The sequence below is a fragment of the Salmo salar genome, unplaced genomic scaffold (genome assembly GCF_965601325.2).
Source record: "Salmo salar unplaced genomic scaffold, fSalSal1 ptg000221l, whole genome shotgun sequence".
Taxonomy (NCBI): domain Eukaryota; kingdom Metazoa; phylum Chordata; class Actinopteri; order Salmoniformes; family Salmonidae; genus Salmo; species Salmo salar.
Genome location: NW_027675333.1, coordinates 1,675,185 through 1,690,270, shown reverse-complemented (window position 1 = coordinate 1,690,270; position 15,086 = coordinate 1,675,185). Strand labels below are relative to the sequence as shown.

At 39.7% G+C, this 15,086-nt stretch overlaps 2 protein-coding genes across 6 annotated transcripts in view; both read left to right on the top strand.

Moving 5' to 3' along the window:
• The window catches only part of LOC123735050 (cell adhesion molecule CEACAM6), a 94,475-nt gene extending 88,060 nt beyond the window's left edge, over positions 1–6,415 (top strand). For 2 of the 3 annotated variants that reach the window (XM_082971204.1, XM_082971202.1), the window contains 7 exons: positions 175–567; positions 966–1,220; positions 1,483–1,746; positions 1,959–2,055; positions 2,144–2,198; positions 2,313–2,416; positions 4,753–6,415. In XM_082971204.1, coding sequence (XP_082827330.1) covers positions 175–567; positions 966–1,220; positions 1,483–1,746; positions 1,959–2,055; positions 2,144–2,198; positions 2,313–2,416; positions 4,753–4,834 — 1,250 coding nt within the window. In that variant the 3' untranslated portion in view covers positions 4,835–6,415. The remainder of the gene's footprint in view (positions 1–174; positions 568–965; positions 1,221–1,482; positions 1,747–1,958; positions 2,056–2,143; positions 2,199–2,312; positions 2,417–4,752) is intronic. The other variant, XM_082971203.1, reaches the window with a different exon arrangement.
• LOC145850252 (tripartite motif-containing protein 16-like) overlaps positions 1–15,086 on the top strand; it is a 698,685-nt gene that overhangs the window by 161,930 nt on the left and 521,669 nt on the right. The window lies entirely within an intron of this gene.

Below are 15,086 nucleotides of genomic sequence, written 5' to 3'. Positions count from 1 at the left end.
ACACATTACATAGATACAGACACATTACAGAGATACAGACACATTACAGATATAGAAACATTACAGAGACACAGACACATTACAGAGATACAGACACATTACATAGATACAGACACATTACAGAGATACATTGGCTTAATTCTGATAGCATTGTGTTGTGTGACCTTGTTTCAGTGGTACTGGGTCAGAATGTCTGGAGTGTGACTTACACCAAGAAAAGTATCTGTGCCTTGAAGGGGTCAACAGTGGAGCTGCACTGCTCTTATACATATCCCAGTGGTACAGTCACAACAACCCTCTGGTTCACTGAATCTGGGACTGGTAAAGAACCTAAAGATCTAGGTCAGGACCCAGAGTATGCAGGTCGTCTGGAGTGTCATGGAGATCTAGGTCAGGACCCAGAGTATGCAGGTCGTCTGGAGTGTCATGGAGATCAGAAGAATTGTCACACACTGAGGATCACAGACCTGAGAGAGAGTGACTCTGCTGAGTACAAGTTCAGATTATTAACAGATCAGACCGGAGGGAAATATATTGGCAGTCCTGGAGTCACTCTGTCTGTCACAGGTACAGTTACGTACATTCAATATAGTTCAACTGTTGAATTCCATTTAGTTCAAGAAAATTGTCTTGGTTTGTATTTACAGTATCTGTCACTCATCTCACATCTATCTAGATAGTTGTAATGTGAGTGTGGTTCTGTATGTATGCTAAAGCATATGATGTGTGTGCTTCAGTGTATGCTGTGATTTTAGCATGTATGCTAATGAGAATGTTGTGTTAAAATCTGTTTAAATTGACTCTATTGAACCCAATACTTCCTGGAAAACAGTGGAAAGTATTACAGAGTTGACTATCCTGGCTAAATAAATCAAATTCATTAATGAATGACTATAATTACCTTATAAAGGGCAGCTATACAGACACAAAGGAGGAGAATAATGATTTGTTTCCTCATACTCTAGATGTTGTGTTGGAGATGGATCCTACATCTGTGTCAGAGAGGGAGAATGTCACACTGATATGTAGAACCAAATGTACACTGGACCCCATCACAGCCTACAGTTGGTATAAGAATGGACAGCCTATACCAAACAGCAACACCTCCTCTCCTGTCTATAGCCTATTCTCAGTCAGCAGTGAGGATACAGGCCGATACTCCTGTGCTGTAGAAGGCCATGAGGATCTCCCCTCTGCTGAAGAGACTCTCACTGTCACATGTCAGTACATTGTGGGTTTCATTTGATATACTGATTATGTTGATTCTTGAATTGGGAATAGATTGTTTTCCATATGAATAAATATGAATAAATATTTTTGTGTGTAACATCCATTTCCTTGAATTTGTATTACCACCATATCATCATTCTTTTTAATTATTATTTTTCTGATTGTCTTTTACTCTGAATTAAATTATTTCAAACTCACCTGTAAAATGTAAACACAAATGTTGCTATAAATGAATCTGGTCTTCAACACCAGATGGTCCAAGGAACACCTCAGTGTCAGTCAGTCCCTCTGGTGAAATAATGGAGGGCAGTTCAGTGACTCTGACCTGCAGCAGTGAATCCAACCCACCTGTGGACAAATACACCTGGTACAAGAAGAATGTTACCTCATCAAAAGCATCAGGACAGAGTTACAGCATCACTAACATCATCTCTGAGGACAGAGGAGAATACTACTGTGAGGCTGAGAATACAATAGCATCTAATAACTCTACAGCTCTGATGATCATTATAGCAGGTGAAGTTACATCTTCAATACTTCAATACAAAATGATGTTCAATAAGAAATGATGTTTCAAGGTAATCTTCTTCTAGTTTGCATCATTACACTTTGGTTTAAAACTATACATAGTCTTATACATACAAGTATTGCATTAATGTCCTGTATTGCAGTATATTAATTTTCAGTTCATAATAACATGTACTCATATCATCTATATTATCTTTTAGAGAAACAAACCTCAGTTCTAACTGCTGCTGTAGGAATCATAGTGGTTGTTCTGGGTGTCATACTGGCTTCATGTCTCTCTGGCTTCATGTGGTTCAGGTGAGTGAAAATGCATATTTTAAAGATTATTTCACTTTATTATCTTCATTAATTTGTTCATTCATTCATTCGTTCATTTATAAAACAGGAAGAAGGCCTCCAAATCCACCTTTGACACAAGACACACAGCAGACGACGGACAGGTGAGTCTGTTCAGACAGATGGAAGATCATTTTCGTTGCTTTGTGGGAAATGTCCACTCTTCATGCTGTCTGTCCCCAGGTCTATTTATATTGTCTGTTCTCTCTCTCCGTCAGGGAGACTCTAGTGCAGTGTATGTCAACATCTCAGGCATGGCCATGACCCCTGCTGCAGCACAGACAGTGGCCACCTTTGACCAGGAACAGGACGAGGATGTCCAGTAAGCTGCTGTGAAATTCAACCTCTCCAGTGCTGCCACCCTCTGAGCATATTCTACCATTACAACAACATAGAGTCAATACTGTATACAACATTGTGAACACACAGACAGCATCAAGGTCATTCATATGTTGCTGCTTATTGGAGGAGTAGACAAAGTCATTCAAATAAGCAAAACAGTTGACCATTAGTGACCCCTCATTGTTCTCTGAGAACTCCCTCCATCACTATCTGATGACATTTCATTGTTCTCTGAGAACTCCCTCCATCACTATCTGATGACATTTCATTGTTCTCTGAGAACTCCCTCCATCACTATCTGATGACATTTCATTGTTCTCTGAGAACTCCCTCCATCACTATCTGATGACATTTCATTGTTCTCTGAGAACTCCCTCCATCACTATCTGATGACATTTCATTGTTCTCTGAGAACTCCCTCCATCACTATCTGATGACATTTCATTGTTCTCTGAGAACTCCCTCCATCACTATCTGATGACATTTCATTGTTCTCTGAGAACTCCCTCCATCACTATCTGATGACATTTCATTGTTCTCTGAGAACTCCCTCCATCACTATCTGATGACATTTCATTGAACTCATACTATGGTGTAAAAGTAGGCATTTTGAAAAGTCACAGTTTTAATGTCTTAAAGGTTCCAGGGGTATTCTTCAGGCCAAATGGCATTTCCTGAAACTGCACTCTACAATATACATCTCAAGACAATTACTATGACATGTCTATAACCTGTTGGGGCTACAGGTTAGCAATGAACCCCGAGACGGGATTGCTAACAAGGCTGGAAATTCAAAACATCAAAAATCTAATAATTTCAATTTCTCAAACAATCAACTATTTTACACAATTTAAAAGATAAACATCTCCTTAATCTAACCACATTGTTCGATTTTCAAAGAGGCTTTACGGCAAAAGCATAAAGTTAGATTATGTTAGGACAGTACATAGCCACAAAAGTACAAACATCCAGTTTCAATTCAAGGTCAGGCGTCACCAAAAGCAGAAACCAGCTAAAATTATGCACCAACCTTTGACAATCTCCATCAGATGACACTCCTAGGACATTATGTTATACAATACATGCATTTTTTGTTCCATCAAGTTCATATTTATATCCAAAAACAGCATTTTACAGTAGCGTGAAATTCCGATTTTTTTCTTCTCTGAAATGCTTCCGGTGAACATAACAAAATTACTATTCGAAAACATTGGTAAATTATAATATTGTCATTCAAAGAATAATATATTATCATCTCGTAATTGCTACCGAATGGCCAGATCTCAAAATAACTTTACTGGGAAATCACATTTTGCAATAAACGGGGTGCTATGCTAAGAACAATAAGCTATGCTATACAGTTAGCATCATCTAATATCGATAATAACATTGTAAATATCCCCTTACCTTTGATTATCTCCACCAGAAGGCACTGCCAGGAATCCCAGGTCCAGAACAAATGTGGTTTCTTTTGACAAAGTTCATAATTTATGTCCAAATAACACCAAGTAGTTAGCGTTCATTATGCTCCCACAAAACGTGGTGGGGGGGGTGTAAAATCACGCCGAAAAGCTAAAAAAACCTAGTAAATAATCTATTTACGTTCGTTCAAACATGTCAAACGTTGTTTAGCATTAATCTTTTGGTCCATTTTTAACGTTAAACATCAGTAATATTTTCACACAACCTATCCTATGTCTAGATAAACAATTATGACAAACTCACGCTTCTCAGATTTATGCGCAGGCGCCAAAAAATGAAGTGACGACATGTCAACTTCCATGCATTCTAATTTGCTCTCTGTTTATCATAGACGCTTCAAACAACTTTATAAAGATCGTTGACATCTAGTGGAAGCCGTAGGAGTTGCGAAATGAATCCTTTCTCACTATGGTATCTATAAAACAATGACACTAAATAGTACAGTCACAAAATTCAAAAAAAATGTTTTATCTATTTTTCACAGGTTTTTGCCTGCAATATGAGTTTTGTTATACTTACAGACACCATTCAAACTGTTTTAGAAAATTCAGAGTGTTTTCTATCCGAATGTCTTAATAATATGCATATCCTAGCTTCTGAGTTGGTGTAGGAGGCAGTTAAAAATGGGCACATATTTTCTTCAAAATTTCTCAATACTGCCCCCTAGCCCCAACAGGAGTGATGTGATGAGGGTTTTAAGGAATGGCTCTGGTTCCATTCTAAATGGCACCCTATTCCCTATTTAGTTCACTACTGGTCAAAAGTAGTGCACTATAAGGGAGTAGGGTGCCATTTGGGAGTCACATTCAGTTTAATGGATGTTTCTTTCTCCAGGCCCACGGTGGAACAAGCAGCTGAGGAGGACCCCTCTGTTCTCTACAGTACAGTCAACAAACCCAGAACCAAGAAGACCTGAACACAACAAACCCAGAACCATGAAGACATGAACACAACAAACCCAGAACCAAGAAGACATGAACACAACAAACCCAGAACCAAGAAGACATGAACACAACAAACCCAGAACCATGAAGACCTGAACACAACAAACCCAGAACCATGAACACAACAAACCCAAAACCAAGAAGACATGAACACAACAAACCCAGAACCATGAAGACATGAACACAACAAACCCAGAACCATGAAGACCTGAACACAACAAACCCAGAACCATGAAGACATGAACACAACAAACCCAGAACCATGAAGACATGAACACAACAAACCCAGAACCATGAAGACATGAACACAACAAACCCAGAACCAAGAAGACATGAACACAACAAACCCAGAACCATGAAGACATGAACACAACAAACCCAGAACCATGAAGACATGAACACAACAAACCCAGAACCATGAAGACATGTAACCTTTATTTACCAATCACGGCCAGTTGTGACAGCCTGGACTCGAACCGGGGTGTCTGTAGTGACACCTCTAGCACTGAGATGTAGTGTCTTAGACCGCTGTGCCACTCGGGAGCCCCAACATCATGTTCTAGTGCTGTCCCCACCTAAAATAAATCTTGGTCAACCAAGAGTCATCTGTCATTTCTACCAATCGATTGGTTGAAATGTTATGTGTATTTTTCCATATATAGACACACCCCATGTGTTTTAATAAAATCAACTATATGTACTGAAATGGTCTGATGCTTTTAGCATGCTGTTTGATTAAATAATTAACTTCCCTGGGCTAGGTGGGACGCCTGCGTCCCACCCTAGTCAACAGCCAGTGGAATCGTGTGGCGCGAAATACAAATACCTAAAAAATGCTATAACTTCAATTTCTCAAACATATGACTATTTTACACCATTTGAAAGACAAGACTCTCGTTAATCTAACCACATTGTCCGATTTCAAAAAGGCTTTACAGCGAAAGCAAAACATTAGATTATGTCAGGAGAGTACCCTGTCAAAAATAATCACACAGCCATTTTCAAAGCAAGAATATATGTCACAAAAACCAAAAATATGAGTCCTACAGTAGGTCTATGTTGTTGTTAGGTGAAGTTATGGGTCCTACAGTAGGTCTATGGTATTGGTATAACTAGCAGTTTCTGCATTAGCATGGAGGAGTTTCTGCAACCAAATTGCGTGTGCATCTATTTTAGCAGATTAGATTACATTTGCAGATATAGTACATCCATAACTAGTGGTTTCCTCATTACCAGATATACTACATCCATAACTAGTGGTTTCCTCATTACCAGATATACTACATCCATAACTAGTGGTTTCCTCGTTACCAGATATACTACATCCATAACTAGTGGTTTCCTCATTACCAGATATACTACATCCATAACTAGCGGTTTCCTCATTACCAGATATACTACATCCATAACCAGTGGTTTCCTCATTACCAGATATACTACATCCATAACTAGTGGTTTCCTCGTTACCAGATATACTACATCCATAACTAGTGGTTTCCTCATTACCAGATATACTACATCCATAACTAGCGGTTTCCTCATTACCAGATATACTACATCCATAACTAGTGGTTTCCTCATTAGCAGATATACTACATCCATAACTAGTGGTTTCCTCATTACCAGATATACTACATCCATAACTAGTGGTTTCCTCATTAGCAGATATACTACATCCATAACTAGTGGTTTCCTCATTACCAGATATACTACATCCATAACTAATGGTTTCCTCATTACCAGATATACTACATCCATAACTAGCGGTTTCCTCATTAGCAGATATACTACATCCATAACTAGTGGTTTCCTCATTACCAGATATACTACATCCATAACTAGTGGTTTCCTCATTACCAGATATACTACATCCATAACTAGTGGTTTCCTCATTACCAGATATACTACATCCATAACTAGTGGTTTCCTCATTACCAGATATACTACATCCATAACTAGTGGTTTCCTCATTACCAGACATACTACATCCATAACTAGTGGTTTCCTCATTACCAGATATACTACATCCATAACTAGTGGTTTCCTCATTACCAGATATACTACATCCATAACTAGTGGTTTCCTCATTACCAGATATACTACATCCATAACTAGTGGTTTCCTCATTACCAGATATACTACATCCATAACTAGTGGTTTCCTCATTACCAGATATACTACATCCATAACTATCGGTTTCCTTATTAGCAGATATACTACATCCATAACTAGTGGTTTCCTCATTACCAGATATACTACATCCATAACTAGTGGTTTCCTCATTACCAGATATACTATATCCATAACTAGTGGTTTCCTCATTAGCAGATATACTACATCCATAACTAGTGGTTTCCTCATTACCAGATATACTACATCCGTAACTATCGGTTTCCTTATTAGCAGGGAGGAGTTTCTGCAATCAAATTGTCCTCGTGCTGCATTTTATTAAACACAGAAAGGGGCCTATATTGGAGACCAAAAGTCGTCTGGCACACTGCTTAGGATTTCAACAACTTTAATAACTTATTTCTAGCCTACAAACATCATGTTACTACTAATGTGAAAACAAGACAAAAAAATATGACTATTCTTGCTCATTTTAGGACAATTGTCAAATAATTGTAACATTCATTACTGACTTAAATTGTTTACAACATCATGGCTACGCTGTTGGCATCACCTTTTACAGTGGATTTCCGCTGTTGTGGGCCTTTAACCATCTGTCTGACTTTGTTGTTCACACAGGAGAGAGACAGGACTATCATGGATCCTCTGGGGAGCCTCAACAACCTCATGATGCTGAAGAGGCAGAGAAGAGTCTCTCCACATCAGAACACCTCAAGAAACACCTGCAGAGACGAAGATCTCTCACATGGAAATCTTACTGCAAATCTTCATCGGAACTTAAAATACACCAGCGAGTACACACAGGAGAGAAATCTCACCACTGTTTTGATTGTGGGAAGAGTTACTTAAGATCAAAATCGGCCAAACCCTCCCCTAACCCGGACAACGGTGGGCCAATTGTGTGTCGCCCCATGGGCCTCCCGGTTTCGGCCGGCTGCAACAGAGCTTGGACTCGAACCCAGAATCTCTAATGGCACAGCTTAGGCCACTTGCTCACCATTTTTGCTCCAGGCAGATATACTACATCCATAACTAGCGGTTTCTGCATTAGCAGGGAGGTGTTTCTGCAATCAAATTGTGTGTGCATCGCCCTTGTCGCAATTTTAGCAAACACAGAAAAAGATGCTTATATTTGAGAACAAAAGTGGCCTGGCACACTGCTTAGGAGTTCAACACCTTTTACTTATTTCTAGTTACTACTAATGTGAAAACAAGACTAAATATGACTATTGTTGCTCACTTGACTGTCTTAAGACAATTGTCAAGTAATTTTAACATTCATTACAGACTCAATTGTTGTACAGTATCATGGCTACGCTGTTGGCATCACCTTTTTCAGTGGATTTCTGCTGTTGTGAGCCTTTAACTATCTGTCTGACTTGTTCACACAGGAGAGAGACGTGACTATCATGGATCCTCTGGGGAGTCTCAACATCATGATGCTAACAAGTCAGAGAAGAGTCTGTCCAGATTCTATCACCTCAAGAAACACCAGCAGAGACCCACAGGGAAGAAATCTATCTGCTGCTCTGACTGTGGAAAACATTGCAAATCTTCATCAGAACTTAAAATACACCAGCGAACACACACAGGAGAGAAATCTCACCACTGTTTTGATTGTGGGAAGAGTTACTTAAGATTAAAAGCACTAAAAGTACACCTGAGAATTCACACTGGAGAGAAACCTTACAGCTGTGATCAATGTGGGAAGAGTTTTACTACATTTAGCTATCTGACTATACACCAGAGAACACATACAGGAGAGAAACCGTACAGCTGTACTGAATGTGGGAAGAGTTTTACTCAGTCAAGCAACCTGTTATCACACCAGAGGATACACACAGGAGAGAAATCTTTTAGTTGTAATCAATGTGTGAAAAGTTTTATTTCATCTAGTTACCTGACTGTACACCAGAGAACACACACAGGAGAGAAACCTTATAGCTGTGATCAATGTGGGAAGAGTTTTACTCGGCCAGACAGCCTGATAATACACCAGAGAACACACACAGGAGAGAAACCTTATAGCTGTGATCAATGTGGGAAGACTTATATTTCATCTTGCCATCTGACTAAACACCAGCGAGTACACACAGGAGAGAAATCTTATAGCTGTAATCAATGTGGGAAGAGTTTTACTCGGTCAGACAACCTGATATTACACCAGAGAACACACATAGGAGAGAAACCTTATAGCTGTGATCAATGTGGGAAGAGTTTTACTACATCTGGCTCTCTGACTCTACACCAGAGAACACACACAGGAGAGAAATCATAGCTGTGATCAGTGTGACAAGAGATTCTCCGATAAGACATCTGATCAAACATCAGAAAATACATGAAGGAGTTGTTTCATGATATCAATGAAATCTCACAATGTAGAATGTTTAACATTGTAGAAGGAGTATTTTAATAATGTCACAATGTAGAACCCTAAACGTTTGTCCCCTGTTCTATTGATTTCAACATGATATGGATATTAGCCTCAGGGGGGAAATCCAGGCTCTGAAATCGAAGAGTTACTATTTATGAGATTTAATAAAAAGTGACTAACAAAAAAAGAGTTGTGTTACACTTACCATGTTGGTGACCCACTGGAATCAAAATGTATCTGGCTGTTTTCTACAAATTGTCCTCTAACCAGTGATGTACACATTATTCCCAGATTCTGTGTGGTTTTTGAGCTGTTCGTTTTAACAGGACATGCAACCTCATCTCCCTCCTGTCGTACAATTGATTTCAACATGATATCGATGAGTTATGACAAATAAGTGTTGTGTTCCTTTGTTTACCGACCCCTAAATTTAACTGCATCACTTCAAAATGTAGCTGACTGTCTTCTGCAGGTTGTCCTCTAACCAGTGAGGTGAAAGATATCTCCATTTCCAATTTTTTTTTTTTTTGTTGTGTTAGTTTCAAGAGCAGATTCAACCTGATTTCCCCCCAAATGGATATTAGATTTGTGTTTAGCTAGTGCGTTGCTATGGATCTTTATTTATTTTGACTGCACGTTTTTCCGTATTGGAGATACATTTTGTTTGGGCTCGTTCCAAGGGGACAAGAGTTCTAGAAGCTAGTGAGTTTTAGGAAGACGAGAGTTCTAGAAGCTAGTGAGTTTTAGGAAGACGAGAGTTCTAGAAGCTAGTGAGTTTTAGGAAGAGGAGAGTTCTAGAAGCTAGTGAGTTTTAGGAAGATGAGTGTTCTAGAAGCTAGTGGGATTTAGGATTCTATAGAAAGAAAAAGGAGAAAAATTATACTATTGTATATTATTATTTAGAAATACGTGTTTTTTTCTTGTTTTTAATTGTTGACATCCAGTAGACACCATGTTTATATTGTAGAAGGTGAAGCATTGTAGTTGATTATAATGTGAAATGGAAGTTGTTTTCTGTTGGTGGTGAGCAAACTTTTCCAACAAAAATATAGGATATATTTGTTGTCTTAAAGGGGAAGGTGTTACAGGCTTTGGTTTTTCCATTTATGTTTTGAGGTTGGACTTTAGCACGTCTAGCTCGTTAGCACGTCTAGCTCGTTAGCACGTCTAGCTCGTTAGCCCGTCTCGCTCGTTAGCACGTCTAGCTCGTTAGCCCGTCTAGCTCGTTAGCCCGTCTCGCTCGTTAGCACGTCTCGCTCGTTAGCCCGTCTAGCTCGTTAGCACGTCTAGCTCCGTCAGCACGTCTAGCCCGTCAGCACGTCTAGCTCGTTAGCACGTCTAGCTCGTTAGCACGTAGGACGCACTGATTGGTGTCACCTCGTTAGTCAGTATGTGTTACACCTGTGCTGGCTTGTCCATCTCGTTAGTGGGAAGGTGTTTCACCTGAGCTGGTCCAGGTTCTATTTAAGAGTGTCTGGCCCAGTGCTCCAGTTGTCTTGATACATGTGGAGAGTCAACACCTTTAGTTGCTCCACCTTTTTGGTTTACTTCCTGTCTTTAAGTTTGGTGTGGGTTTTTCTTTTGTTTTCCTCTTCTTGGGCAGATTTAGTGGGTCTCATGGTGGGTGTCTTTTAGGTCCCAGTTGTTGTTACTAGTCAACTTTCAGTGTCCCAAGCTTATATTTTGGGTTGGATATTGCATCCAATTAACATTTTAATCATTAGTTTTTCAGTTTAGTCTTCTGTTTTTTATCCTCTTATGTTTGTTGTGTACTAAATATTTCTGTTTATTTTCAATGTTTTTAAAAATATTTTTCCTGTGAAGCCATTTTGTTGCATCCATGTCTGAAATGTGCTGTATGAATCAAGCTTGATTTGATTTGACCATATAATAAAACAAATGAACCCAGTGACTGACCAATCAACAGACTGCTGAAGTGGTAAACACCACCCCCGGCTCTACCAGGGGCTTGAGGTGGTCTCCCACAGCTCTGCTTATGTCATGTTCTGTGGCCTTGCTGTTCCATTTCTTGACTGCACCTGCAACACAGAAACACATTTAGTCATATTATATAAACCACTCAAAGTAATGGATATGGAGCATCTATGGCCTCAGTTACACCTGGCACCTAAATGTGACTTCTGTCATCTGATCTCTCCAAGCTGCATTAGGTTCAGATCTACCAGGATGGGCTTTTGATATAGTATGGATACAGTCAGGCCACTGAATATGCATCAGCAATGTAAAGAGATGTTGGGGAAAAGTACATTATACACAAATGACCTTCGTAATATCAAAGAACAAATGTGTGTGCCTGAGGGGAAATTAACTTCATACAGCCAAGGGAGGTGAGAAATTACACCAATATCAGTGGACAATTTGCACTAATGTAAATAAACATAGATGGAACATATTCCCTTTTGCTGATGTGATGAACCGCTAAGGGGACATAAATATTTACCATCTAAACCATGTGTGACCTCTCACCTCTCTGGCTGTAGAAGTGTTCTGCCTAACCAGTCCCTCAACAGCTCTCTGACTGAGCTCCACCCTCACTGGGTCTTCAGAGGAGAGGAAGGCTGAGGAGGGATGGAAGGATGAATGGATCAGTCAGTCAATAATGTGTAGAGCTGCTGTCTATGCTGTCTGACTAAATCACTATTTTAGTAGTTCATTAAAGTAAATAAGGCTTTATGACTGCTGAATACCAACTATCAATCACTTAGATCATGTATTTTCAGGTAGAGATACATCCTTGGGACGTCCCTAGCCCGTTGAAGTTGACATTTAAAATGGTTAAGGTTAGGGGTTAAGGTTAGGGTTTAGGGTAGGGATGTCCCAAGGATCCCAGATAGCATTGACCATTGTGCATTCTTCTGTCTCTTTTACATAGCAGGTGATGAGTTCTGACTTCTGAACTTGAAAATATTAAATATCCTTATTATGTGAAATTGAATGAAACAATAATGTATGTTGATGGTCATATAATGTACAATATTCCATGATGTTTCTATATGATAACAATACAGTAATATATTTAATATGATGTACAATATTCCATGATGTTTCTATATGATAACAATAGAGTAATATATTTAATATGATGTACAATATTCCATGATGTTTCTATATGATAACAATAGAGTAATATATTTAATATGATGTACAATGTTCCATGATGTTTCTATATGATAACAATACAGTAATATATTTAATATGTCATATTTTTTAACAATTTCACTAATTCATTTTAATGAACTTAATCATTATGACACACCCCTCACTATTGTCATTGGTTGCACTAATTGCACTGTTTGTCTACATAACCTGGTTCAAGTATTAATGACATCACCCTGAAGAAGGCACAGTGATGCTGAAACGTTGGTAAATACCCATTCAATTGCTGGGAGTTTATACATGGAGTGTGCGACTTTATTTATTTTGATAGTTTATAGTTTATTCGCCGTTAGTCAGCACCTCCTCACAAACTATTTTTCTGGGTGTGCGCCAGCTCATGTTTTTTAACCTGTTAGGGGTAGGGGGCAGTATTTACACGGCCGGATAAAAAACGCCCCTGATTTAATCTGGTTATTACTGCTGCCCAGAAACTAGAATATGCATATAATTGGCTTTGGGTAGAAAACACCCTAAAGTTTCTAAAACTGTTTGAATGGTGTCTGTGAGTATAACAGAATTCATATCGCAGGCAAAAACCTGAGAAGATTCTGTACAGGAAGTGCCCTCTCTGACCATTCCTAGGGCTTCTTGACTCTCTTTATTGAAAACTTAGGATCTTTGCTGTAACGTGACACTTCCTACGGCTCCCATAGGCTCTCAGAACTCGGGAAAAAGCTGAATGATGTCTTTGCAGCCCCTGGCTGAAAAACATTAGCGCCTTTGGTAAGTGGTCTATCAGAGGACAATGAGACTGAGGCGCATGCACGAGGCGACCCCATGTTTTTATTTTCTCTGTCTTTGAACTAAACACGCTTTCCCGGTCGGAATATTATCGCTTTTTTACGAGAAAAATGGCATCAAAATTGATTTTAAACAGCGGTTGACATGCTTCGAAGTACGGTAATGGAATATTTAGAAATGTTTTGTCACGAAACGCGTCGGGCGCGTCACCCTTATTTACCCTTCGGATAGTGTCTTGAACGCACGAACAAAACAGAGGATATTTGAACATAACTATGGATTATTTTGAACCAAACCAACATTTGTTATTGAAGTAGAAGTCCTGGGAGTGTATTCTGACGAAGAACAGCAAAGGTAATAACATTTTTCGTATAGTAAATCTGACTTTGGTGAGGGCTAAATTTGGTGGGTGTCTAAATAGCTAGCCCTGTGATGCTGGGCTATCTACTCAAAATATTGCAAAATGTGCTTTCACCGAAAAGCTATTTTAAAATCGGACATAGCGAGTGCATAAAGGAATTCTGTATCTATAATTCTTAAAATAATTGTTATGTTTTTTGTGAACGTTTATCGTGAGTAATTTAGTAAATTCACCGGAAGTGTTCGGTGGGAATGCTAGTTCTGAACGTCACATGCTAATGTAAAAAGCTGGTTTTTGATATAAATATGAACTTGATTGAACAAAACATGCATGTATTGTATAACATAATGTCCTAGGATTGTCATCTGATGAAGATCATCAAAGGTTAGTGCTGCATTTAGCTGTGGTTTGGGTTTATGTGACATTATATGCTAGCTTGAAAAATGGGTGTCTGATTATTTCTGGCTGGGTACTCCGCTGACATAATCTAATGTTTTGCTTTCGTTGTAAAGCCTTTTTGAAATCGGACAGTGTGGTTAGATTAACGAGAGTCTTGTCTTTAAAATGGTGTAAAATAGTCATATGTTTGAGAAATTGAAGTAATAGCATTTCTAAGGTATTTGAATATCCCGCCACGGGATTACACTGGCTGTTGCGTAGCCCAGAGAGGTTTTTTAAGGGTAGGTAACAACACACCCGCCACGCTGATCCTCAACACAGGGGCCCCTCTGGGGTGCTGCTCAGTCTCCTCCTGTAGTCCCTGTTCACTCATGACTGCACGGCCAGGCACGACTCCAACACCATTATTAAGTTTGCCCATGCCACAATAGTGGTAGGCCTGATCACCAACAACGATGAGACAGGGAGGTCAGGAGGTCAGAGACCTGGCCATGTGGTGCCAGGAAAACAACCTCTCCCTCAACGTGATCAAGACAAAGGAGATGATTGTGGACTACAGGAAAAGGAAGACAGCACGCCCCCATTCTCATCGACGGGGCTGTAGTGGAGCAGGTTGAGAGCTTCAGGTTCCTTGGTGTCCACATCACTAACAAACTATCATGGTCCAAGCACACCACGATAATTGTGAAGAGGGCACGACAAAACCTATTCCTCCTCAAGAGACTGAAAAGATTTAGCATGGGTCCTCAGATCCTCAAAAGCTTCTACAGCTGCACCATCGAGAGCATCCTGACTGGTTGCATCTCTGCCTGGTATGGCAACTGCTCTGCCTCCGACCGCAAGGCACTACAGAGGGTAGTGCGTACAGCCCAGTACATCACTGGGGCCAAGCTCCCTGCCATCCAAGACCTCTTTACCAGGCGGTGTCAGAGGAAGCCCCCCCCCCCCCCCCCCCCCCCACTCTCTGTTATCATCTATGCATAGTCACTTTAATAACTCTACCTACATGTACATATTCACCGTCTCACCTCATACTGTATTG